This window comes from Arabidopsis thaliana, chromosome 4 (genome assembly GCF_000001735.4).
Source record: "Arabidopsis thaliana chromosome 4, partial sequence".
Taxonomy (NCBI): Eukaryota; Viridiplantae; Streptophyta; class Magnoliopsida; order Brassicales; family Brassicaceae; genus Arabidopsis; species Arabidopsis thaliana.
Genome location: NC_003075.7, coordinates 9,803,353 through 9,825,040, shown reverse-complemented (window position 1 = coordinate 9,825,040; position 21,688 = coordinate 9,803,353). Strand labels below are relative to the sequence as shown.

Below are 21,688 nucleotides of genomic sequence, written 5' to 3'. Positions count from 1 at the left end.
ACTCGCTTTCTGCTTGGACCCAGTTTAAAATCTTTGAATCACAATTTTTTTTCCTTTTTCAATGTTTGGGTTTTTGGTTAATAAAATGTTACAAAAGAAATCCAAAATCTAAACCTTCATTTCAAATTTGATTTTGAACCCTAAGTATTACAGTTTATGACTCCACTAAAGAAGCATAAAGTTACTGAGGTGGTGGTGGTGGTGATGCAGGATTTTGTAGAAGGTGAACATGATTAGTGATGGCATCAGGACAAGATTGAGCTTGAAGAAGCTCTAGTCTCATGAAAGGGTGCACGAACTGAAGTATGTAATCTTCGTCTGCAAAACACATTGTTGGGAAATGTAAATTTAAAAGATCTTCTTCCATTGTTCTATGTAGACGTAACAAAAAATGAACTTACTTTCTTTAACAGTGCCGTATAGCCAGCAAAGAACTTCATCGGCAAATGCCAAGCACACTCCTCCCTAGTTCCCAAATTCATTAGTGTTTCTTATCATTCATGTCTGTAATGAGAACTGATAACACTTACCTGCCAATAGTTTTTCAATCTGGCTCTATGCGCAATATCTCTCGTTGTTAGTCTCTCTGTGCGTACTAGTCTTCCTCCATCATCTCTACATCAAGATGAAAAGGGATATGGTAATGTTATCTTGAACTGATTTGCTTAAATGGCGAAAGGTTTAGACTTTTTGAGTTTATCCTTAGAATGGTTGGCAAATTCATACCTAAATCCAACGACAATGTATGGAACTCCTGCTACGAATGATTGTATCTGCAGCATGTTAAAACCATTTAAGTCTAAACAAGAATGGAGAAACAAAGAAGATATATGTAACCCGTGTTAGATCATACTTACCCAGAATTTAAGCAATTTCTCTCTTTCAAATCTGTCAACGGTACGATCATCCAACTGGAGAGTAAACAGTAGGGACATTACTGGCCAATATGTATGTGTGTGAAATGAAAGAGAGAAGCTGAAATAACAAACGAGCTTATTAGGAAAACTATAGCAAGAGTCATACCTCACGAGTTGTTTTCAACTCTACGTAAAACCTTTTTCCCTTATCAGATACATCACAGCAGTCCATTTCAGCACCCATCATAACTCGGTGAGCTCCTAGTTTAGTCCTGACAACAGAACAAAATTCAACATTTGCATCCACATGATGTATTTCTTCTCCATAAGCTCTTCCTGGATCTTCCGTAGCAAGGCTTTCAAAACAATAACCCCAGTAACATCTGATGGAAACATAACATCAAGTTTATTAGTAGCAAAATATGCAGAGCAGTGTTATAAACTCTTTATGACCCATTTTTTTCAAAACATTAGCATTGTCTTCTACACAGACATTCTTTAGCACCATTTATAATAAAACTAGTAGAATCACTCCAATCCGCAAATACAATTAAAGCGAAGATTACCTGCGGCGATCTAAGTCACTCTGCGGCCTTTCAGGCAGTTTATGCACATCTAGATATATGGTTCCATTTCTCTTATGGACGCCCATTTCCCACGGTTCATGCCGATTGTAAGCAGCGCCCAATATCTGAAAGAATGAAACAATGTGCACAGAGTGATTCATTTGATATCATAGAGATCAAATAACTGTTGGGGATCTCACTTACCTTGTTTAGATTATTACGAAAAGTCTGTCCAAAAAAGCAAAAATAAAAGACACCATTAAGATAACCTCTTTCAAAGTAATAAATTGACAGTGAAATGGACATATATACATCCGCACTTCATACCACAAAATGAATGTTGTCCAGCGAAATGTTTTTTGCTCTAATACTGCCAAGAAGGTCACCAAAGCCCTCAGAGCCCAGATCTGCCTCAAAAGAACGACTAATCAGCTGAATATATCACAATTCTTCATTTTACACATGCTAATAGTTCACTAGTGCCACTAATGCATTACCTTTTTTCTCAATAAAAGTATCATAACCTTGATTTAAATCCGCTCCAATCTCTTCACCAATATGACGTTTGAAAAGCCTCTGGGAAACAAGAACAAAGTGGATACATATAAGCTGTGATAGTTGGTATGTTTAAAGGTCTGCATATACCCCATCAATTAAATAGTTCAATGGGATGACAAAAGAAGAAAAGAGAGAATCTAAAGGAACTATAACACCAAACGCCTCACCAATCCTTGGTCATCGTAGATTACTTCTCCACCTTCTACTCGACTGTAGCAAGTAAGCTCACATGGCTGTTAATATCAAGCAATTCGAAACGCGTTACCATAACCATAAAAATGTAGTAGTTAAAACAGCATTCCTTGATATATATTACCTCCTGAAAGTTGGTTTGTTTTCTAGCCAACGTTTCTTTGCTTTTCGAAAGCTTAAGCTCAGAAACAAAACGTTCATCACGCTGATAATTCTGGTATCTCCCGCCAAAACCACCACGATTACCACCACGTCCAGGGTAAGGTCCAGGCCGAGGAAGAAGCCCAGGTCCTCCTCTCCCATTTGACCAACGACCACGTCCCATTCCCCCTCTCCCACCATGGTTATCATTGCTCCATCCCGCAGGCAAAACTGTCATTATTTCATAACAGAAAATACTTAGCAGCCAGAGAAACCCAAAAGCCAATTCAGTCTCAAGCAAATTCGAACTAACCTGGAATTGAGTAAGTGCTAATTGCAGGTGTCTTAGTATACTCTTCATTATCAGACCCAAAAAGATCTTTCTCATCTTCTTCTTCTTCTTCCTCCTCTTCATAAGGATAAACTCCACTTTCTCCATTATCATTGCTTCTATAGCTCTCTACTTTATCATCTCCATGCTCCTCTTTCCCGCCGCTACTTCCACTTCCGCTATCGCTTGCGCTGCCAGAATCCGCACCACCTCCATCTCCCTCTCCATCTCCTCCCGCTGCAGAAGACGAAGACGAAGAAGACGAGGAGGAGGAAGAAGACGAAGAAGCATTACCGGAAGAAGACGATTTCGAACGCGAAGATCGTGAGTCGTTGTCGGAGTCTTCGCCGAACAAATCATCCATAGGATTTTTCTTCGGCGGTGAATCCATGACCAAATTAGGTATCTCTATTTCTCCTTCCGTTGCAGAGAGTTTCCGATCGAATTCTACGCCACCAAACCCAAATAGCTCAGATCCGAGTGTTAAAAGTCCGACCCGACCGAGTTTGAGTTCAGTCGGTTTAAAAGTCAGGCCAGTTTAGCTTTATATAAATTAAAGGCCCATTTTAGGAGCAACTTTTTAAGTAATCCCTGAATTTTCAATAATATTCCAAAAACTCCCAAACTTTTGTTTTTAACTTCCGCACAAGTTGTTACCGTGAGGAGTTGAAGAGAGAAGAAAGAGAGAATTATTAAGAGAGACTATAACCGTATGTATAAGGTATAAATGTAATACAGGGGATACGTAAATAAAGTCATACACTCATACTATACCAACTAGTTTCCTGAAGGTTTTGACATGCTCAAGCCTCTGAGCTTGAGCCTCTGTTACAGCATCTGATGCTTTCAAGGTTCTGTATAGATTCTTATGAAGCTTAAGATACTCATTCTTATACATGGTTAGATCATTATACATATCATTCTCCTTCATATAACTGATAAGCTCCATTACTCTCTCAAAATACCCGCCTCTGAGAAAGTTCACCACAAGCTTCTCTAACAGATCTTGTGTTGTCTTTAAGTTTTTGCTTGCAATGTTCCTCTTGATATCTCCCCACACGATTGTGATCTCCCGGTACATGCCAAGAGATGAGTACATGTCGATCAAGATCCAAAAGCTTTGGACAGTTGGTGGGATTTTCATCTTGGGGATTTTCCGGTAGGTTATTAAGGCATCTCCTTGCATTTTAGCTTTGCAGAAGTAGTAGAGGGACGAGTTTAGCTCATAGAGCATACTTGGAGCTTTCATTTGTTTTCCTGCATTGATTTCCTGAACCAAGAGATCCCTGAGCTCTGTGTTTTCACTGTCTTTCTCTTCAGTTTCTGGTGAAACCACAATTTCATTTGATGGATCTGTAATTAGGCCGGCTTTCGTCATTTGTTTCAGAAGAACTTCTGCATTCCTCAACATCTTGCTCTTGTAATAACCTGACAAGACCATCCTATATGTGGCCAATTCCATGGGATAGCCAGCAGAATTCATGTCGTCAAGAATATCATGAGCAGCTTCTAACCAACCAATAGCAACACAAGCATCAATGACATCAGCACATAACCTGGATCCACCCAGCGAAAACAAAAGCTTTGATAGCTCAGGGAGATTATCATGTCTCTTGTACCCATATACTAACTTGGCAAGAGTCTTGTTTGTGATACCAAGCTTGGAATTGGAATAATTAACAAATGTTGCTTCAGTATCCACTCCGAGAGATGAATCTCTCTGCAAAAGCTTGGGTGAAATATGGATCTTTAACCCAGATCTGATATGGTGTGACCCAACAGGCAAAACCCGAGGCTTTTCAGAATCAAATCCAAGATTCTCAACTGAAACCAAGACCTTACTCTTGCACATATCTAAGGCAAGCCGACCCGCAGAACCGATATCATCAAATTTGAACTCCAGGCTTAACAAATTATCAAAAAAATGCTGATAGTGACCAAGAAGTTGAGGGGGTACCTGACCAATATGCTCCTTGAACTTCCTCAACTCATCCCGCATACCATTCATTTCATAAATACAAGACATGATCACAATCGAGTACGCATCCGCAACGACATCAACTTTTGCCATTAGCTCGATAAGTTCTTGGCCTTTGAGAGAGAAACCAAATCTCACACAAGAACCAAGTACAAGATTAAACAAGACCGTATCAGGCTTCACAACATTCCCGGGGCTGCTATTTCTTTTCCCCACATTGAACTCCACAAAACGATCACAAACCTGAACCAAATAATTCGAAGCTAAGCAAGTCCCAATCTCTGTTTTCACCATATGCATCACAACAAGCCTCAATACATCTGAGGTTAGAACATATCCCTTCTCCAGCATTATTCGAAGGATACTACAAGCAGATTCAACCATCTGAGCTCTCGCTAGAGACAACGACAACTTTGTTAACACATCGCCACTTAACATACCTGGATTTTGCTTCAAAGCCAAACGAGTAAGATCACTAGCCTTACAAAGCCAACCAGCATCAGACGAGTAAGACAACACAGTAACAAATCTGTTCATGATTACACTCTCTGGAAATCCATAGAGGCGTTTGAAATCTTTAAACACGTCCCAAGCATCATCTACACGGTGATCTTTAAGAGCTGTTTCTAGCTTCTTCTTGAGAATTACTTGAGAAGAAACTTCCCAGTTTAATCTAGCAGGTTTAACACTAGTACAGAACAGAGACGGCTTTGAGGTGCGACTACACAAGACCCATGAAATTAGGGTTTCTACGTTACCGCTATCGAATCGACGAAATGATTCTAGAACTAAGTTCCGTTTCCTAAACATTAGTCTAGAATTTCGATTCCAAATCTAGAATTTAACAAAGAAAGCACAACAATGACGAGAACATGATAACAACATACGAATTCTCCAATCGAGAAAGAACCCTAAATTGCTGGAAACTTCGAAATCGAGAGAGAAGAGAGGAACACTGTAACAAGAGAAGAGTGGCAAGACTGTAAATTTCATCGGGTCGGGTCCTAGGACATTCGTACTTTCGCTTTTGCGGTTAAGGACCCAACAAAATCTCAAATTCACGTTTTTGCAGTATAAGATTCCATTGGAACAATTAGAACCCCGAGTAAACGTAACAAATCTTTACTTTTTTACTTGAAAAAAAACAATTACAACAAACGTATGATGTAATATGTACAAACTCATTAACATTTCCTAACTATATGAAGTGAAGGATTGGTGATTACGCGCTTCTTCTTTTTTTTTTTTTGTAAGCTAAAAACCCAAAATTTTAAACTGTTGTGAGAAGAAAAAAGTAACCCAAACAATTTCAAGAGAATATGCTCTACTACTGTTTACAAACAGATGTTGATTACACCGATTAGCTCAGACTTGTTCTTCCAACTCGTGGCAATCTACTCGGTCTTAAACCAGTTTGTTTCTTCATGTGGCAATCTCATCGACCTCCGAATGGAAGACAAAACTCGGAAACGTTGTCGTAATATCCCTGCATTGTTTATGTACAAGTTAATATGACATTTCATTTGGCATTTTTCAGTTTTCTTTGGTTTCCATAAAAGGCAATTTGTAATATACCTGAGATATGGAAGAGTCATGATCTTAAGCAATGATGGATTTTTGTTTACGAAATCACTCCACTCTAATTTATCAATTTTTCCATCTTGATTCACGTCTGCATCTTCAAATGTCTGTTCATATATGAGAAGGACGAAGGAAACCACATTAAGAACATCATCTCTAAATGTATACCATCTAGAAAAATAAAGCCTTAGACAACAACAAACCTTATCGAGTATTATCTCTATGGTTTCATCAGCCAGTTTCATTTCAGATTCGCAGAGAAGCGCGATCAACATTTGCTTGACCTGCAAATATATCACATTCATTAACGATTTCTTGCAAAGTTATTAAGTAAAAGATGAATACTCAAGAACATGGCAAAGATCTATCATGACTAGTATTCAAAGCTTGCAAGTTAGTATTACCTCTTGTCGTTCAATGTAACCCGTGCAGTCCATGTCGTAAAGCCTAAACGTAACTGAGAAAAAATGGCAGACCAGAATCAATAAATCTCTTCACAAAAGCTTCAATAAACACCTATATATGAAACTATCTTATGTCAACTTACAATCTATTTTGTCTTCTAGAGAAGCATTGGGGTGGAAAACATTGAGTGATCTTACAAAGTCCCCGAAATCGATGACTCCTTTTCGTTTAACATCAAACATATCAAATATCTGCGGAAAAGCAATATTGTTTAGGATAATGGACATATTATCTTGGTTTAGATCACTCTTCCAGAAGATGAATCTTGTAAAAGCCTGAAGAATTAAGATTTTACCCTATTAGCAAATATATTCTCCCTCTTCCGGCTTTTGAACAAAGCAAGTTGAAACTCCTCCTGCATACATGTGAAGCCAGGATTAAAAAACAACATAAACAAGGTGGGCCATGAAGGCTTCAAAATTCAAAATCAAAGCAATCAATAAAATAAGTTAAGTTCAAGTCAAACATTAAGGGCTACGATACATTGAATCGATGCAATATGGAACAGACATATCGTCATGGAAGAATAATTATTGCTCAAATAAAGTCAACTAAGTTGAAAAATACTGTAGATGAATAGCGTAAAGAACAAAAAGATACAACGATGGGGTCATGAAAAGATCCAAATTGGGTCAAAAGAAACAAACTTTGTACCTTGTTAATCAGACCATCATCAACAACCGAACTGCTTATGCTCTTGAATAGCTCAAATAATGCTTCAACCTCACTCACACTAACTGGAAAAGAGAAAAAAACAAGCAACACTACGAGATCAAAACAAAGAATTACCAGGAACAAACAAACAAACAAACAAAGAGACTAATAATTCACATTTAGAATTTGCATGGAGAGAGAACTCGTCTTGACAAGTTAAGGAACAAGATTAAGGTGATGGTATTGGTAACAAGAAACATGAGATAGAGTGTTAACCAACTTTGAAGGATCATTACTAGAAATTGTTAGGCAGACAAAGACTCCAAAACACAAAACTAAAAAAATCCAAACCGGAGATAAACTAAATCAGTGAACAGAGAAAGAATGATTTGAATCTAACTGATGATTCTCATCTCATATCAGAAAACAAATGAACATGCAGCTTTGAGAGAAATGAATCTAGAGGAGGTTTAAACTTATAGCGCGAGTAAACTTACAAGCTGTCTCAGAGGCAAGCTTAACAGGGTCTTCGTGTCCTCGAAATTCTTTTGCTGCCTTTGAGTGGAAGCAGCCCATTTACAGATGAAATAAGACGATGAAACCTTATACCCGAGCCCCGGATAACGAAGAAAAGGCGGATAAAATCCAACAGCTAATTCAGCGATATCTGAGATTCTATAGCTTGATTGCTACTGTTTACTGCACAATCATCACAAACATATTTTCAAAATCTACACATATGGAAACAGAACACAAACAATGCCATTTCATTAGAAACAAATCATCTAAAAAAATCTTTGTGAAACGTAAAATTGAAAACAGTCTAGAAGAATCTCAACAACTTTGCTCAAATTTTTTTACCATGGAAGAAAAAAGTGTAAACCCTAGCAAAGTAGCATCAATGAAGAAAGAAAAAAAAAACACAAAGTTCTTCGAATCCATAAGATACGGAGATGGAATCAAAATTGTACCAGTAAAACACGATTCGAAACCAGACGATCAATGTAGAAACATCGAGAATTCCACAGGCCAAAAATCAAACTCAAAAAAACGAAATTCGATGGAAATAAAAGAAAAAGATTCTTAAAAATAAGAAGCAACACTCACCACCCAAGAGAAACGGTTCGCCGGCGAGATCCAGAGAGAGAGGAGCTAGAAACAGCAAAAAGAGAGAAAGAGAGAGGAGACGAAGAAGATTGGTGAACGGTGATGGCAAGATGGATGATCGGACGGTTGAGATCGATTATTTATTTTTCTTTTTCCTTTGGAATGAATTTTAGTAGCGCTTATATGATGGCATATTCGCACGTGTGAATCATAGTAAGCGCGTGTGAGACGAGTCAGTTTTGGAAGTTAATAGAATCGGCGTTTAGTTCAGTTTTTTCTGTCGTCATGTAATTTCAGTTAGACCGAACCTAATTGTACCTAATTCCATAGATTGATTTCTGTTATGTTCATTCTGTACTATTTATCTTCTGTCTTTTTTTCTTTTTACAACTTGATTGTTACGTAAGCATACACGATATTTTCTATGTTTCTGTATACTAAGAATGGGAAAAATATTTTTTGGACAAGAAATTCAAAATTTCTTTTGTTTCTTCTAATATCCATTCACTTCCGGAATAAATCAAAGATCCGTCCATTTTATTAGTCAAAATGGCACCTCTTAGGAATATTCTGAATATACGGAATTGGTAACCCTGTATTATAATAACTTTTTATATAGTTAGTTTATTAGATATTTGCGATGCTCCATAATTTGACTAATATGCAAAATGGAAACGCCAATAATAAAGTCTGGGAAACATTTGTCTTCGACTGATCGTGTTAGTGGTCACCATATCTTCTTTTGGTTTTGCTATCTAAAAAAACACAAGTTTTTTAATCCATTAACATTTTTTGTTTCTTTGGTAAAATAAATCCACTAACATATGTGATATTTACAGGGTGCCATTTTAAAACCATAACACTCTTGACAACTGGAAAAAGGCTCTAAACTGTAATTATCTGTTGAAATGGTTATTAACTAAATAAATCAGATCATGAAGCCAAATCTCTACAAGAATCAATTTAATTATAAAGTATTGTGTTTATGAATTAAATATGTCGTAGACCAGTCGGTGTGGAATTAGTACTTCGGTCTGCAATGTGGCAGGCAAACGTTGACATAATTAGGACCTTAATCACGACCAGACCACGTGTTTATCGTTCAAAACAATAATAATAGCGTATATATATTAAATTTCTTGATTATGATTAGTAGCTTTGATTCTCCTGCCGTTAACTCGATCAATTAGAGTTTTATATCATTTTGATATCTTTAAAGCGGGCTTAAATTGACTCTTTGGTCACCGGCCGTGTTGGGAACGCGTCCTCAAAATGTTTTGTTTAATTTGCGTATACTACGGTATTATAATTTTATAAATGCAACATAATAACATCCGGATCCGTGGCGCAATGGTAGCGCGTCTGACTCCAGATCAGAAGGTTGCGTGTTCGATTCACGTCGGGTTCAATCCCCCGAACAATTTCCGGTTTTTTTTTTTTTTTCTTCTCCTGAAGTCTATCCCATACGGCCCAATCATACTAAGTTAAGCCCAAGAAAGCCCTTATCAATAATTCTAATTTCCCCCCTAATTATACGACTAGGGTTTATCTGTCCTAAGCCATGAAAATTATTTGAAAGGGTTTAACAGAGAGATTCCTCGTAACACTTCCCTCTGTACTAATTTCAAATTCGTTTACGTTTCTTCATCTATTCTGGCTGCTTGCAGCCAATTTTTTTGAAGTTCGAAGCTTCAATTGAAATGGGTTCGTCAGTGATTACTTCATTGTCACTGAGCTTCAAGCAAGTTCCACCAGCAGCTATTCCTGCTTTCCTTGACTGTGTTTTAAGCTCCACAGGCGTATCTCCTTCAACTCTTTTCGAATCTCTCATTGAGCAATTCCCTTTTCGTTTAGAGGTATTGATTGATTGGTTTATTGTTTCACACTTCGGCAATTTGCTTCGGATTGTTCAATTTAAGATTTGAACATGTTTTTGAATAGGATACGGTAAATGGGGACAAGAGATTTGATTCTGATGATTGCAACCACATAGCTTCATTGGTGGCTGGGCTTTGTCATCTACTAAAGAATTTTGGTGAGTTACCAATTTTGAATTTTTAGATATGTATGATGTGTTAGTGATTACAGAATTGTTTAATTGATGGTTATGAGGTTGAAGCAGGCTTTGTTGCTGCGGATAATCATAATGCGTTGCAGCTATTTGTGTGGAGAGTGTTTATTCCATTGATGAAGATGGTTCGTGCATATGATTTGGATATGCTTAATAAGGTAGAAATTTCTGCTGTTGACTATAGTCCTTAGAGTTTTGATCTCCTTGAGATTGTTGATCATTTTGTTGTTTCTTTTGGTTTCTTTGTTTGATTGTACCAGATTGTAGAATCGTTCTTTGATGTAGTGATCGAGACTAATGTATTGGATATGTTGGGAGTGAGCTTGGTGCCATTTTTACTAAGATCAGTTGGTTTTTCGATGGGAATGCGTCAACACGAAGAATCAGATTTCATCAAATGGGGCGACCTCTGCCTCCGTGATTCTTTGAATACAATAGATATGGATGAAAACTACATTGCACAGTTGTCTGGATCATTTCCAATTCCATTGTCGTGCCATCTTCTGAATTTGATTCTGAATGCTGCTTTTCAAAGTCACCAAGCAGCTCCGAAGGTGGAAAGTTTTGCAGCTGGTATGCTTTGGGATTTGTGTAATACGACTGAGCGGCTTTTGTCACAAAGTGTAGAACATCGTTCTTGTGCTGTTAGTTTCCTCCTCCCTGCTATTTTCAAGGCATTCTCTTCTCAGTCATCCTTGAAGATCTCACACCAAGGAAATCTGTTCATACTTTCAAGGTGAGGTTAAGAACCAAAAATTTATGTGCTTTTTGGTTAGTTTTTTTCTTTGATCTCTTTAATGATTTTTAAAGCTGTAAACTCCAGGAATGGCTTCATAAAAAGAATTTGGGAATGCTGCAAGAAGCTGTTCTCGGTTGGATCAATAGAGAGAAGGGATGCTTACAGTGTTCTGTCTTTGTGTCTTTCTTCTGGCTCTTGGACTGACGGAACTGAAAGTTTTGTTTCAGAAAAAGACGCTGTTCAATTTGACTTGAGGTCTGAACAAGAGTTTTGGGATGAAATCAAGATAGGCTTGGTATGGCAAAAATACCGCTATTCTTACAGATTCTCCAATTTCCACAATAGGGTCATCCATGAGTACAAAACATTTCTTTTCAGGTTGTTGATGAGAGCTTAGTAAGGAAGCAGTCATTGCATATACTTAAATCAGTTTTATCCATTATTGAAGTGAGTGAGACCATTTCTGAGAAGAAGCCCGAAGGGAATTCAGTTAATCGGTCTATGACAAGAAAGGAGACGTGGGCAGAAAAGGAAGCCAAGTCGCTTGGCGTCGGAGAATTGTATGGCTCTGTCGACTCTGGGTTGACTAGTCAGCAGGGATGGCAAGCTTTTCTGCTCTTGTATGAGATGCTTGAGGAGTACGGCACTCATCTTGTAGAAGCAGCATGGAGTAACCAGGTCAGTTAATCTCTCTGGTATTTGTAAATATTCTGCTCTTGATGCGTTTCTCCTCTGCTCATTGCTTTTTTTAATCTACCTTTCAGATTGATTTATTAATCAAGTCATCTCTCAGATATGATGGAACCTTGAAATCCGACTGTAATAACTCTCATCATGGTCACATGGAAACTCCAGATGAAGAAGCTAAAATTTTTAATTGGTTAGAGGTTCTTTGGAATCGAGGCTTTCGTCATGATAACCCTCTAGGTACTGTTTGCTTGTTGTAGCATATTGTTTAGTTAGTATTCAACAATTTCTTACACTTGTTCATCAGATAAAATCAGTATTTGAAGTTGTCCCATTGTGGCCAAAAATTCTCTTTTACTCATGGATAGAGCGTCACTTAAAGTAAAGTATCCATGTTGGCAACACACTTTGGTTAATTCAGACCTCCATTTCATATCAGTTCTGTTTCTAATTCATCTATTTCAATTTTAGTCAGGTGCACGGTCATGGAGTCATTTTTCGGTATCGAGTGGAGAAGATACAAAACATGTACACAATCAATGTCCCAAACTTTCGTTCTTGGTCCTTTCATAGAGGGTTTGAATGATCCTACACACCACAAGGATTTTGGTATGTGCTTCTTGAAGAAATGTATTCCAATGTCTTTAATAAATTGTATTGGAACTCTTCATTGTTTTACTGCCATCTTGCCGAAGTGATAACGGATAACTAGACTTATTTCTTGCGTATTCTGCTCTCCCAGGGCTGAAAGGAATCTATACATCAAGAACAATTGAAGGTGCAGCTCAATATGTGAGTGCGTACACAAGTTGCCTCAACCCAAGGTAGGATGTCTCAAGTTACAATTCCAACTTTTTATGTTTGTTGCTTTCATGTAAATATGTTATCGGTCATGTGCGGCTGGATATGTTCTCTAGGGTCTGTGAATTATTAAACCATAAATAAAAATCATTATGTTATTGAACTGTTTACTCATTTCATAGGAATCGGGTTGGATTTTTGATCAACCTGGCATCTCTTGCGAAGAAACAGTCTTTTTGTAGAGCTGGATTTATGGCTCTCGTACAATGTATTGTTTCTACGGCATATGTAGTTGGAGGATACGGGGACAAGGAAATGGGGCACCTCGAAGATAAATTCTCTGGGACTGCCCAGGAATCTTCTTGTGGACATTTAAGTCAAGATGATATGACACATATACTGGATGTCTTGAAGTTTGTTGCAGAGAGCAGCAGACAGCATTTTAATCATAAATACCGTATTCGAGGTCACTGATCAGTTATCTTGTTAAAGTCAATTATACGTATGTGGAATTATAATTTTGTAGCTTCCCTCACGATATTAAACACACTAAAATTCCTTCTTTTGATTGTTCTTTTCCATTTTCTAGTTTATCAAAAAGTGTTAGAAACTGCTGCTTCTGTGGTGAACCCTTGTAATGTTCCTCTTGGAACACTATTGCAGTTTGTTTCAGCAATTCCTCGGGAGTTTACTGACCATGATGGTGAGCGGGAGACTATTTACATATGGAAAGTAAATGGAAGGTCATCGTCTAACATCATATGCTTTCTTCTATGTCAGGTTTATTGCGCAAAATGATGTTAGAATGGCTCCAGGGGTGCAACAGAAAGACTTCCAACAGTTTATGTACTGATGGCACTCGTCTTCTGGCGAGCCTTTATGAGTATCTGAAAGGATTTACCAGTGATAATGTTGAGAGTTTTGATGATGAAGACTTGGAGGCATGGGATTCCCAAACAAAACGATGGGCAAGAGTATTTTTCCTCATGATTAATAAAGAAGAGCATCTCACCGATATCATAATGGTTTGTATTCCTTGACTTTGATTTTGACCTGTCAACAAAATATTTCTGGTGCAAATTTGACAATAATCCCTATCTCTGCAGTTTGTGCAAAATAACGGCCTTAGTTTTTTCCAAGAGAAGAACCATTTAAAACGAGCACCTGCGAAGTTTTTAATCTTTATTCTGAGTATGCTTTTAGAGCTCCAGAACATGCAAGATGGAATTTCTGAGCTTAGTTCTTCGGTGAAAAGCAAGTCAGGCATTGGCTCTGATGAGCAAACTGGCAAGCAGATTGTTGTCGATGCTTCCAGTATTAAGAAAAAGTTTGCTGTAGTTCTCTTATCAATACTGGTATGTGCCAACACTTTTTCTTGATACACAATAATATAATTGTCCTCTCACTAACTTGGCTTACTATGATGGTTCCTTCCTGGCATGACAATACAGAAGGAGCTGATTCCATTTGCTGATTCATCTTGTTCAATATTCTGGTCTCATACTACTGTGGAGAATGGTGCTCTGCCTGGTTCTGTCATAGGAAAACTAGGGGGTCCAAGTCAACGCCGGCTATCTGTTCCTACTACAACAGCTGTACTGGAAGCTGTATGATTTCTTTTCTTGTTTTTATAGGACAATTACTTACAAATTTCCATACGCATAGTTCCTTGTAGGACAATTACTTACAAATTTCCTTAAGCTCAGTTCAACATTGAACAAGTTTCATGCCAGTTCTCTATGATGAGCAGGTATTGTCGGTGAAAACTATTGGGTTGATCTCGTCATACTGTGCTCAATTCACTAGTGGTGTTGGTGAACTCAAATTGGCATTGGCTTTCTTTTGGAAGTTCACCCAGCATACTATATCATCTCAAATTTGTAATTCTGAGGTAATGCCCTGCTTTTAAATGGTCAAATTTGATAGGATGCATGTAATGTGTTAAGCTCTCAGCTTTCTTGTGTCTTCTATGGAATCACATTGCACTAATTCACTATAAATGCTTCTGACCAGGCCGCAGCTGAGATCTATCTTGCAGCATTTGAGGCGCTAGCTTCAGTACTGAATGCATTTGTGTCCTTGTGCTCAGCTGGAGCTTTCAACCTTTTAGAAAACGATAGTACATTGTTATCCATGGTAGATGGTGAATTTTGGTTACAAGTTTCGGTTCCGGCTTTCGTCCGTAACATTAACCATCTTCTCACAGCAGGAGTTCTGGTAAGAAGTAGAAGGGCAGTTCTGCTAAGCTGGAAGGTAATGCACAATTTGTTTTGACAGAGCTATAGCTGTTTACCAGTGGAATCATATATATTACAAGATCTTATCAGTGGCCTTTTGCTTTTGGATTGCCAAAGGAAAATTCTGAGTCTCTGACCTTTTTGTATTTTATTCAGTGGCTTTGTGTGGAGTCTCTGTTATCAGTCATGCATATTCTTGATGCCAGACGTATTCCAGAGGATAGAAAGTCGTTCTTTTCAGATGATACAGTTAAAAGCATTTTTCAAGATATTGTAGAGAGGTGGGATGTGTGATAAATTTGATTCAAGTAGTCTTAGGATGCAATCATGCTTACATTTCTTGAATGACCTCTAACTTTCCCTTTACGATTTGGCAGCCTTGAAAATGCTGGGGAGGGTTCTGCTTTGCCTATGCTGAAATCTGTCAGACTCGCTTTGGGGATACTTGCGTCTGGGAAATCATCTTTGGATGGTTTCTCGGGTGTGGATACTCAGGTTTTGTAATAATTTTGATCTAGATTGGATGGAAGTTTTGTGTTCATCCTTTATAATAATTAAAAAATATTTCATTTCTTGTTATGCCTTGCAAGTAGACGATGTGGCAGTTGGTCAAATCATGTTGGATATTGCATATCAGCTGTAAGAAAAGAAGGGTTGCACCCATTGCTGCGCTTTTGTCTTCTGTGTTGCATTCTTCTTTGTTTAGTAATAAAGATATGCACATAACTGAAGATGAGCATGGTCCGCTGAAGTGGGTATGCACCAATCCTTCTTAATTAAATTAGTTGAGGGAACCGATGAGAAAAAATGTGTTTATTTGTAATGTCTTGTTTCACAGTTCGTTGAAAAAGTACTTGAGGAAGGTCAGAAAAGTCCACGCACAATTCGCCTTGCAGCGTTGCACCTATCAGGACTCTGGCTCATGTACCCAAGGACGATAAAGTACTACATTAAAGAATTGAGGCTTCTGACTCTCTATGGTTCTGGTCTGTAATGGCTTTTATTTCTCTTAAGCTGCTTTTGCAATGACTTTGTGATATTGAATTGCTAACCGTTTTATTATGATTTTAGTTGCATTTGATGAAGATTTTGAAGCTGAATTGTCTGACAATAATGATGCCAGAACTGAAGTATCATTATTGGCCAAAAGCCCAGACCCTGAACTGACAGAAGTAAGAGTTTCAGTTTTGACAGATGATGGATTGATAGATTTGCTAAAAAAATTGGCTCAGTAAAGTGACAGGTTCTGTATTTTTTCCTCAGCTTTTTATCAACACGGAGTTGTATGCACGTGTCTCTGTCGCTGGTCTGTTTCAGAAGCTGGCTAATTTGGCCTATATGGTTGAACCAGCAAGTCAAAATCAAGATTGTCAGGATGCTCTTGTGGCTGGAAAATTGTTTCTATTGGAGCTTCTTGATGCAGCGGTACTTATTTTTTGTTAGTCTTCACAAAATATTGCTAAAACAACTAGCAGGCACGACAATATGCTGAAAATCTAATTATAATGATATGCACAGGTGCATGATAAAGACTTGGCAAAGGAGCTTTACAAGAAGTACAGTGCTGTACGTGTTGCATGTCTTTCCTTTATGTTCCTTCATTAAGTTTTAGATGGACACTTGGTAAAAAATAAATCACTACAAGTGACAGACCACTTTGACAGTAATTTCTGGTTTCTGTACCAGATCCATAGACGGAAAATACGTGCTTGGCAGATGATATGCATTATGTCGCGATTTGTCTGCAATGACATTGTTGGCCAAGTAATGGACAGTGTGCACATATGCTTACATGTAAGTTTACAAGAACAGACTGAAGTTAGTAGCCCACACATTTATGCATGAGAAACCATTCAGACAGAAACTGATATAGAAATGATTGTTGCGTTGATGACTAGACAAGTGTTGGTGACTTCTATACAAGTTTTTGTTTGTCGAGTTAAATCGAAGCTGATTGTTTGTGCGTTTTGTTTGCTTGCAGAGAAACAACCTGCCTGCTGTTCGACAATACCTGGAAACATTTGCCATCAACATTTACCTGAAATTTCCAGCATTGGTATCTAACTTCTCTATGTGTTTCCAAAAGCAAATTTGTAATCAACTATAAACCGTTTCGTGTCCTAACGGGCTGTGTTATTACACTTTTTTTGTTTATCTCTGAAGTAACCACTAATTGGTTGTTGTATCACAGGTGAAAGAGCAGTTAGTTCCTATACTAAAAAATTATGACAGTAAAGCTCAGGTAAATTTACGCAAAACTAAGATGATTGTATTTGGTATGACTTTTCTGTTCAGTATATTGATAGATGTTCTCTTGTAATCTGCAGCAAGCTCTCTCCTCCTATGTCTTTGTTGCAGCCAATGTTATCCTCCACGCAGAAAAGATAGCTCAACAGACACATCTAAGAGAACTTCTTCCACCAATACTACCGTTACTAACTTCTCATCATCATAGCTTACGTGGTTTCGCGCAGGTTTATCTTATGTAGATGCCATTTTTGTCTTCGTTTTGGTAGAGTACTAGAGTATCAGTCTTATTCTAATTTCTTTTGGGGTTTGGCAGTTATTAGTGCATCGAGTACTCTTTAGACTGTTTCCCCCTGTAGAGTCTACATCCTCTCATACAATATCCCTGGAGAAACTTTCTTTTGAGAATTTGAAGTCTTACCTGGACAAGAATCCTGATTGTTCAAGGTGCGTGGTTCTACTTAAGTGTGATTATACTTTCTCATGTTGGTCATAGAAACAATCTTTTGTGGCCAAAGCCATCTAGAAGGTTTTGGTTCACTACACAAATTCAGTTGTGACTTTTCTCTCCTGGTCTAGATTGCGAGCATCAATGGAAGGATTTCTTGATGCATATGATCCCAGCACATCTGCTACTCCAGCCGGTGTTTTTGTCAATCGTGTTGAGGTAACAGTGCAATCTTCAAGCTGTACTTGCACCAATGGGATAATTGAAATATTGAGACATTTCTGAAATTTATCATAATGCCAAGTGACCGCAATATTGAGATTATTTTATTGTGGTCCCTACTGATCCTTCGACATTTGCTTGCTTTAATTTCACAAAGCTGCTTTCGGATTTCAATGCCATTTTACTTTTAAGATAATTTCTTGAATGTTGTGCAGGAAAGTGAGTTTGAATGTGTTCCAACATGCCTCATGGATAACGTGCTCTCTTTTCTGAATGTAAGCAAATAAACATATTTAAGATTGTTTTTCCTTTTTTGTTTCTGTCTCTTTGCCTTATCTTCAAGTCTTGCAGGATGTAAGGGAAGATCTCCGTGCCTCCATGGCAAAGGATGTAGTTACCATAAAAAATGAAGGCTTCAAGATTGATGAAGAGCCCAAGCGTCGGTTGATCATGTCCACGACAGATGAAGAAAGGCTTTCTGAGCCATCTTCGTTGGATTTCCAGAGGAAGATCACTCTTTCCAAACATGAGAAGCAAGATGCTAGTTCAACTTCTGTGCTCCGAAACGGGGAAACTTACAAGCGGCTCTTTGGTATGCAAATATTATATAGCTATTATTTTGTAAACATGATTATGTACCAACACAAGTAAGTTTTCAGAAATGGAAAAAGAAGATGAGCTCGTGACTCAGCTCTTACGATCTAGAAGCATGGAGGTCGAAAGGTTGAAATCTGGTCGACAGAGTTTGATCCTTGTGGCTTCATTGGTTGATCGTATTCCTAATCTTGCTGGATTAGCCCGGACATGTGAGGTATTGCTATTATTTTCTTTTTGTATTTCCTTACCATATCTGCAATTCAAGGAAGCAAGAAAAAGCTAGGAGTCTTGTACTTGTATCTAGTTCAGCGTTAACATCCCCTCTCTGCATCTTTTGCAGGTGTTTAAAGCATCAAGTCTTGCTGTTGCAGATGCAAGCATAATACACGACAAACAGTTCCAACTAATTAGGTACGTTTATATATTCTAGTCATCTATCATCGAAGGACGGTGCAAGAGTTTACAAGAATTTTTCTCTTTTTCTTTTCTGCAGTGTGACTGCTGAGAAATGGGTTCCAATCATGGAAGTCCCCGTAAACAGTTTGAAACTGTTCTTGGAGAAGAAGAAACGGGAAGGGTTCTCAATCTTGGGACTGGAACAGACAGCGAATAGCGTTTCACTTGACAAATACCAATTCCCAAAGAAGACGGTAAGTTGATGCGCAAAAACATAAGAACAGAGCCTTTCATTTACTCTCGCTTGTGGCTTTCCCATAGTAACTAAGTGGATCTCTCTGTTGTTCCAAAGGTTTTGGTGCTGGGTCGTGAAAAGGAAGGCATCCCAGTGGATATAATCCATATATTGGATGCTTGTATCGAGATCCCACAACTTGGAGTTGTTAGGTCCCTCAATGTTCATGTCAGTGGTGCCATTGCCCTTTGGGAATACACTCGGCAGCAACGCATTTGATAATTCCAAAATTTATATGTTTGTGAGTACTTGAAGAAGCTTTAGAATCAAGTATGCCTGAGAAAACATCTTCAAATCTCGTTAGCCTTTTGTTTGAATAATTACACCAAAAATAAAGGAAGAAACTTTGTTTTGAACCCAATGATGATTAGTTCACAACTTCACATAATCTTTCATCGCAAGATTGATACATACTTTGTAATCGACATACATGCTAAAGTTTTCAAATTATACCACAATTAATAAGTTGCACATACAATCAAAAACCTAACCCTGGAAAGGGAAATATATCAAATAGGAGAACTATAAGCAGAGTAATCAAAGCCTGGTCTTGACATAAATTTCCAAATCGCGAAACATCATTGTATGTTCCAAATATGTACATGGTGCAACCGATCAGCTAGTTCCTTTGCTTTCGTAATCTCTTTCTTCATCTTTTCTCTCCTCTGTTTCCTCATCTCCATGACTTGCTTAAGCAGCTCTCTCCCTTCTTTAGTGTTTAGTATTTGAGCTCTGGTGCGTTTATATATGTTCCGGATAAGCTCAGGTTTACCTCTCACAAAGTCACCATCAGCAAATTCCCTTTGCTCAGAGTCAAGTTTCCTAAACCCGTATCGGTCAAGCAACCTGGTAAACAATGAGAAATTGTGGCCAGAGCCAATATCGTGGTAGCCAAAGCCAAAGATTCTTGGTAAAACATTTATCTCACTTACGAGCTGTTGTCGATGTGGGATAAATATAACTAACGAAAATAAACTTGGAAAATTGGGCTTCTTATTGGGCCTTTTTTGTTTTCTAATTAGATTAAGTTAAGTAGAGACTAGACATGATTAACGGTAATCTGAGGAAACATTGTTCAAATCTCTTGATATTACATTTGGTAAGTTCATCTCCTAATTACAACAACAACAAAAAAAGAAAGCAAGAATCTTTGTTATCACTTCTTCTTAGAACCCAATGACTCATCATCATCATTTTTCCAAGCTGCTTGCCATTGCTTATCATACAATGTAGTCTCATCAAACAAGTTCTTGAGTTTATCCACATCCTCATTCTTACGAATAAACAAAACTCCAGCCACAGCCACAAACAATAGTGTCTTGCAGAAGAAATTCCCCATTTGATCAACAAGTCCTACTCCGGTAAGACTATCGACAAAGTAAGCCATAAAGAATCCTATCATCGCCGCACGACCTACAAAGAGTAAGAGTAAGTAACATTCTTTGTGTATGTGTTTGATCTTTTGAGAGAGGAAACAAATACCATTTAAGAGTTCAGCTTCAGGTAAGTGGTATCTCTTAATCCAAGCCCACCATGGAATAATCGATGTATCGAAAAGCACTGGTTCGTCGTTACTCGTTGTTTCTGGATTCTCTTCTAGCCATTTTCTTCTCTTTGCCTCTTCAAATCAAAACACATTAAACATCAAATTCAAATTTCGAATTTTCACCAAAGTAACAGAGCAAAAAAACTTAACGAGGATCTAATTCTAATCTAACCAGCAACGATTACAGAATCCCAATCGGTTTTTCCATCTTTCTCGAACTGTTTCAGATCCCAAGTTCCATTAATCCATCTCGCATCCTGGAATTTGACAACACTCTCCGTTGTTTTCATCTCTTCACCTTCGACGGCGACATTTTTAGCGGTGGCGGTTTCTTCCTTTTTAACCGCCGGTGTTGATTGCGGAGGCTCTTTAACTATCACTTCCACGGGCTCAGGAGCCTCCACGGAGACGGCGGCGGTGGGAGAGGTTGATCCACTGTCGGAGGAAGCTCGAGTGACGGAGAGGAGAGAGAAGCGGTTACTGGAGAGGAGGGAGAATGAAAATTTGGGAATGAAATTGGGATTTTGAAGAGATGAAGAAGAGATTGGCGGGGAGAACAACGCCATTGTTGTGGTTTCTTCTTTACTTCAGAGTTTCACAAATCACAACTAGTGGTTCTAAATAGACTTGTTATCGTTTAAAGATGTAACATGTATGTCGTTTCTTTCTCCCAAATTGAGACTACGTAACGTGTTTTTTTTCCCTCTACACATACAGAAACAAAAAAGTGACTGTTATCTTCATGGGCTCGTATTAAAAGCCCATCCCAGTATTTTGGTGTTGTTATGAGGGTATCAAACAAAGAAAGTCAACACATTTACCTGATTAATCAAGCAAAGTTTTTATTATTATTTTGTATTCAACTAAGCAATGTACCTTACAATATTTTCCATTTTACAAACAATTTAAGGTTTAACTTTTTAAAAGGAAAAATTGTACTAAACTAAATTCATTAATAATATATTTAATTAA

At 38.0% G+C, this 21,688-nt stretch overlaps 5 protein-coding genes and 1 non-coding gene across 14 annotated transcripts; 2 read left to right on the top strand and 4 right to left on the bottom strand.

Annotated features, from left to right (window-relative positions):
- Position 1: 1 nt before the first annotated feature.
- On the bottom strand, positions 2 to 3,167 carry AT4G17620 (glycine-rich protein). Of its 3 annotated transcripts, none has more exons than NM_117871.5 (13): positions 2,628 to 3,167; positions 2,298 to 2,545; positions 2,149 to 2,214; positions 1,921 to 1,999; positions 1,751 to 1,830; positions 1,628 to 1,651; positions 1,424 to 1,548; positions 1,024 to 1,240; positions 858 to 911; positions 727 to 773; positions 531 to 615; positions 402 to 465; positions 2 to 318 (listed from the first exon to the last, which is right to left on the bottom strand). In NM_117871.5, exons 1-13 carry the CDS (start codon positions 3,034 to 3,036, stop codon positions 182 to 184), a joined length of 1,635 nt encoding a protein of 544 aa, NP_193498.2. In that variant the 5' UTR covers positions 3,037 to 3,167; the 3' UTR covers positions 2 to 181. The 3 variants fall into 3 exon arrangements, with proteins under 3 accessions (NP_193498.2, NP_001190756.1, NP_001031654.1); NM_001203827.1 differs by having other exon boundaries at positions 12 to 318; positions 402 to 461; positions 527 to 615; positions 2,173 to 2,214; positions 2,628 to 3,128; NM_001036577.2 differs by having other exon boundaries at positions 12 to 318; positions 402 to 461; positions 527 to 615; positions 2,628 to 3,127.
- A 143-nt stretch (positions 3,168 to 3,310) lies between these two features.
- AT4G17616 (Pentatricopeptide repeat (PPR) superfamily protein) lies at positions 3,311 to 5,701 on the bottom strand. The gene has a single exon (NM_001125530.2). It carries the CDS (start codon positions 5,431 to 5,433, stop codon positions 3,409 to 3,411), a length of 2,025 nt encoding a protein of 674 aa, NP_001119002.1. The 5' UTR covers positions 5,434 to 5,701; the 3' UTR covers positions 3,311 to 3,408.
- CBL1 (calcineurin B-like protein 1) lies at positions 5,673 to 8,763 on the bottom strand. Of its 5 annotated transcripts, none has more exons than NM_001341237.1 (9): positions 8,295 to 8,589; positions 7,821 to 8,054; positions 7,324 to 7,406; positions 6,965 to 7,024; positions 6,752 to 6,860; positions 6,609 to 6,661; positions 6,408 to 6,488; positions 6,199 to 6,311; positions 5,673 to 6,109 (listed from the first exon to the last, which is right to left on the bottom strand). In NM_001341237.1, exons 2-9 carry the CDS (start codon positions 7,897 to 7,899, stop codon positions 6,046 to 6,048), a joined length of 642 nt encoding a protein of 213 aa, NP_001329535.1. In that variant the 5' UTR covers positions 7,900 to 8,054; positions 8,295 to 8,589; the 3' UTR covers positions 5,673 to 6,045. The 5 variants fall into 5 exon arrangements, with proteins under 5 accessions (NP_001329535.1, NP_001329533.1, NP_567533.1 ...); NM_117870.4 differs by having other exon boundaries at positions 5,729 to 6,109; positions 7,821 to 8,022; positions 8,431 to 8,763; NM_001341238.1 differs by having other exon boundaries at positions 5,729 to 6,109; positions 7,821 to 8,022; positions 8,295 to 8,361.
- A 1,003-nt stretch (positions 8,764 to 9,766) lies between these two features.
- On the top strand, positions 9,767 to 9,838 carry AT4G17612. Its single transcript has one exon. It is a non-coding gene; the product is annotated as a tRNA-Trp (tRNA).
- A 140-nt stretch (positions 9,839 to 9,978) lies between these two features.
- On the top strand, positions 9,979 to 20,087 carry AT4G17610 (tRNA/rRNA methyltransferase (SpoU) family protein; the record flags this gene model as incomplete). Of its 3 annotated transcripts, none has more annotated exons than NM_001341234.1 (35): positions 9,979 to 10,286; positions 10,372 to 10,465; positions 10,553 to 10,659; positions 10,762 to 11,237; positions 11,325 to 11,535; positions 11,619 to 11,918; positions 12,005 to 12,167; positions 12,399 to 12,536; positions 12,670 to 12,751; positions 12,911 to 13,194; positions 13,318 to 13,431; positions 13,509 to 13,753; positions 13,835 to 14,083; positions 14,180 to 14,335; positions 14,479 to 14,619; positions 14,742 to 14,981; positions 15,122 to 15,246; positions 15,343 to 15,460; positions 15,559 to 15,720; positions 15,804 to 15,951; positions 16,037 to 16,137; positions 16,229 to 16,390; positions 16,484 to 16,531; positions 16,652 to 16,759; positions 16,947 to 17,021; positions 17,157 to 17,207; positions 17,293 to 17,439; positions 17,529 to 17,659; positions 17,792 to 17,879; positions 18,098 to 18,157; positions 18,234 to 18,474; positions 18,542 to 18,693; positions 18,820 to 18,890; positions 18,973 to 19,129; positions 19,228 to 20,087. In NM_001341234.1, 35 exons carry the CDS (start codon positions 10,131 to 10,133, stop codon positions 19,387 to 19,389), a joined length of 5,463 nt encoding a protein of 1,820 aa, NP_001329531.1. In that variant the 3' UTR covers positions 19,390 to 20,087. The 3 variants fall into 3 exon arrangements, with proteins under 3 accessions (NP_001329531.1, NP_001329532.1, NP_001319976.1); NM_001341235.1 differs by having other exon boundaries at positions 9,998 to 10,286; positions 10,550 to 10,659; positions 19,228 to 19,564; NM_001341233.1 differs by having other exon boundaries at positions 10,131 to 10,286; positions 16,652 to 16,783; positions 19,228 to 19,546.
- Positions 19,631 to 21,417, bottom strand: LIL3:1 (Chlorophyll A-B binding family protein). The gene is made up of 3 exons (NM_117868.6): positions 20,889 to 21,417; positions 20,653 to 20,790; positions 19,631 to 20,583 (listed from the first exon to the last, which is right to left on the bottom strand). Exons 1-3 carry the CDS (start codon positions 21,280 to 21,282, stop codon positions 20,327 to 20,329), a joined length of 789 nt encoding a protein of 262 aa, NP_567532.1. The 5' UTR covers positions 21,283 to 21,417; the 3' UTR covers positions 19,631 to 20,326.
- Between the last annotated feature and the right edge of the window lie 271 nt (positions 21,418 to 21,688).

Excerpts from the sequence above, each read along its gene's own strand:
- LIL3:1 (NM_117868.6), bottom strand. The coding sequence starts at position 21,282 with ATGGCGTTGTTCTCCCCGCCAATCTCTTCTTCATCTCTTCAAAATCCC. Across the intron at positions 20,791-20,888 it reads GGATTCTGTAATCGTTGCTG|AGGCAAAGAGAAGAAAATGG; the intron begins GTTAGATTAGAA and ends TTTGATTTGAAG. Across the intron at positions 20,584-20,652 it reads TGAAGCTGAACTCTTAAATG|GTCGTGCGGCGATGATAGGA; the intron begins GTATTTGTTTCC and ends TACTCTTTGTAG.
- CBL1 (NM_001341236.1), bottom strand. The coding sequence starts at position 7,899 with ATGGGCTGCTTCCACTCAAAGGCAGCAAAAGAATTTCGAGGACACGAA. Across the intron at positions 6,489-6,608 it reads GTTACATTGAACGACAAGAG|GTCAAGCAAATGTTGATCGC; the intron begins GTAATACTAACT and ends ATATATTTGCAG. Across the intron at positions 6,312-6,407 it reads TAGAGATAATACTCGATAAG|ACATTTGAAGATGCAGACGT; the intron begins GTTTGTTGTTGT and ends ATATATGAACAG.
- AT4G17620 (NM_117871.5), bottom strand. The coding sequence starts at position 3,036 with ATGGATTCACCGCCGAAGAAAAATCCTATGGATGATTTGTTCGGCGAA. Across the intron at positions 1,652-1,750 it reads TGGACAACATTCATTTTGTG|ACTTTTCGTAATAATCTAAA; the intron begins GTATGAAGTGCG and ends TTTTTTGGACAG. Across the intron at positions 616-726 it reads TACATTGTCGTTGGATTTAG|AGATGATGGAGGAAGACTAG; the intron begins GTATGAATTTGC and ends ATCTTGATGTAG.
- AT4G17616 (NM_001125530.2), bottom strand. The coding sequence starts at position 5,433 with ATGTTTAGGAAACGGAACTTAGTTCTAGAATCATTTCGTCGATTCGAT.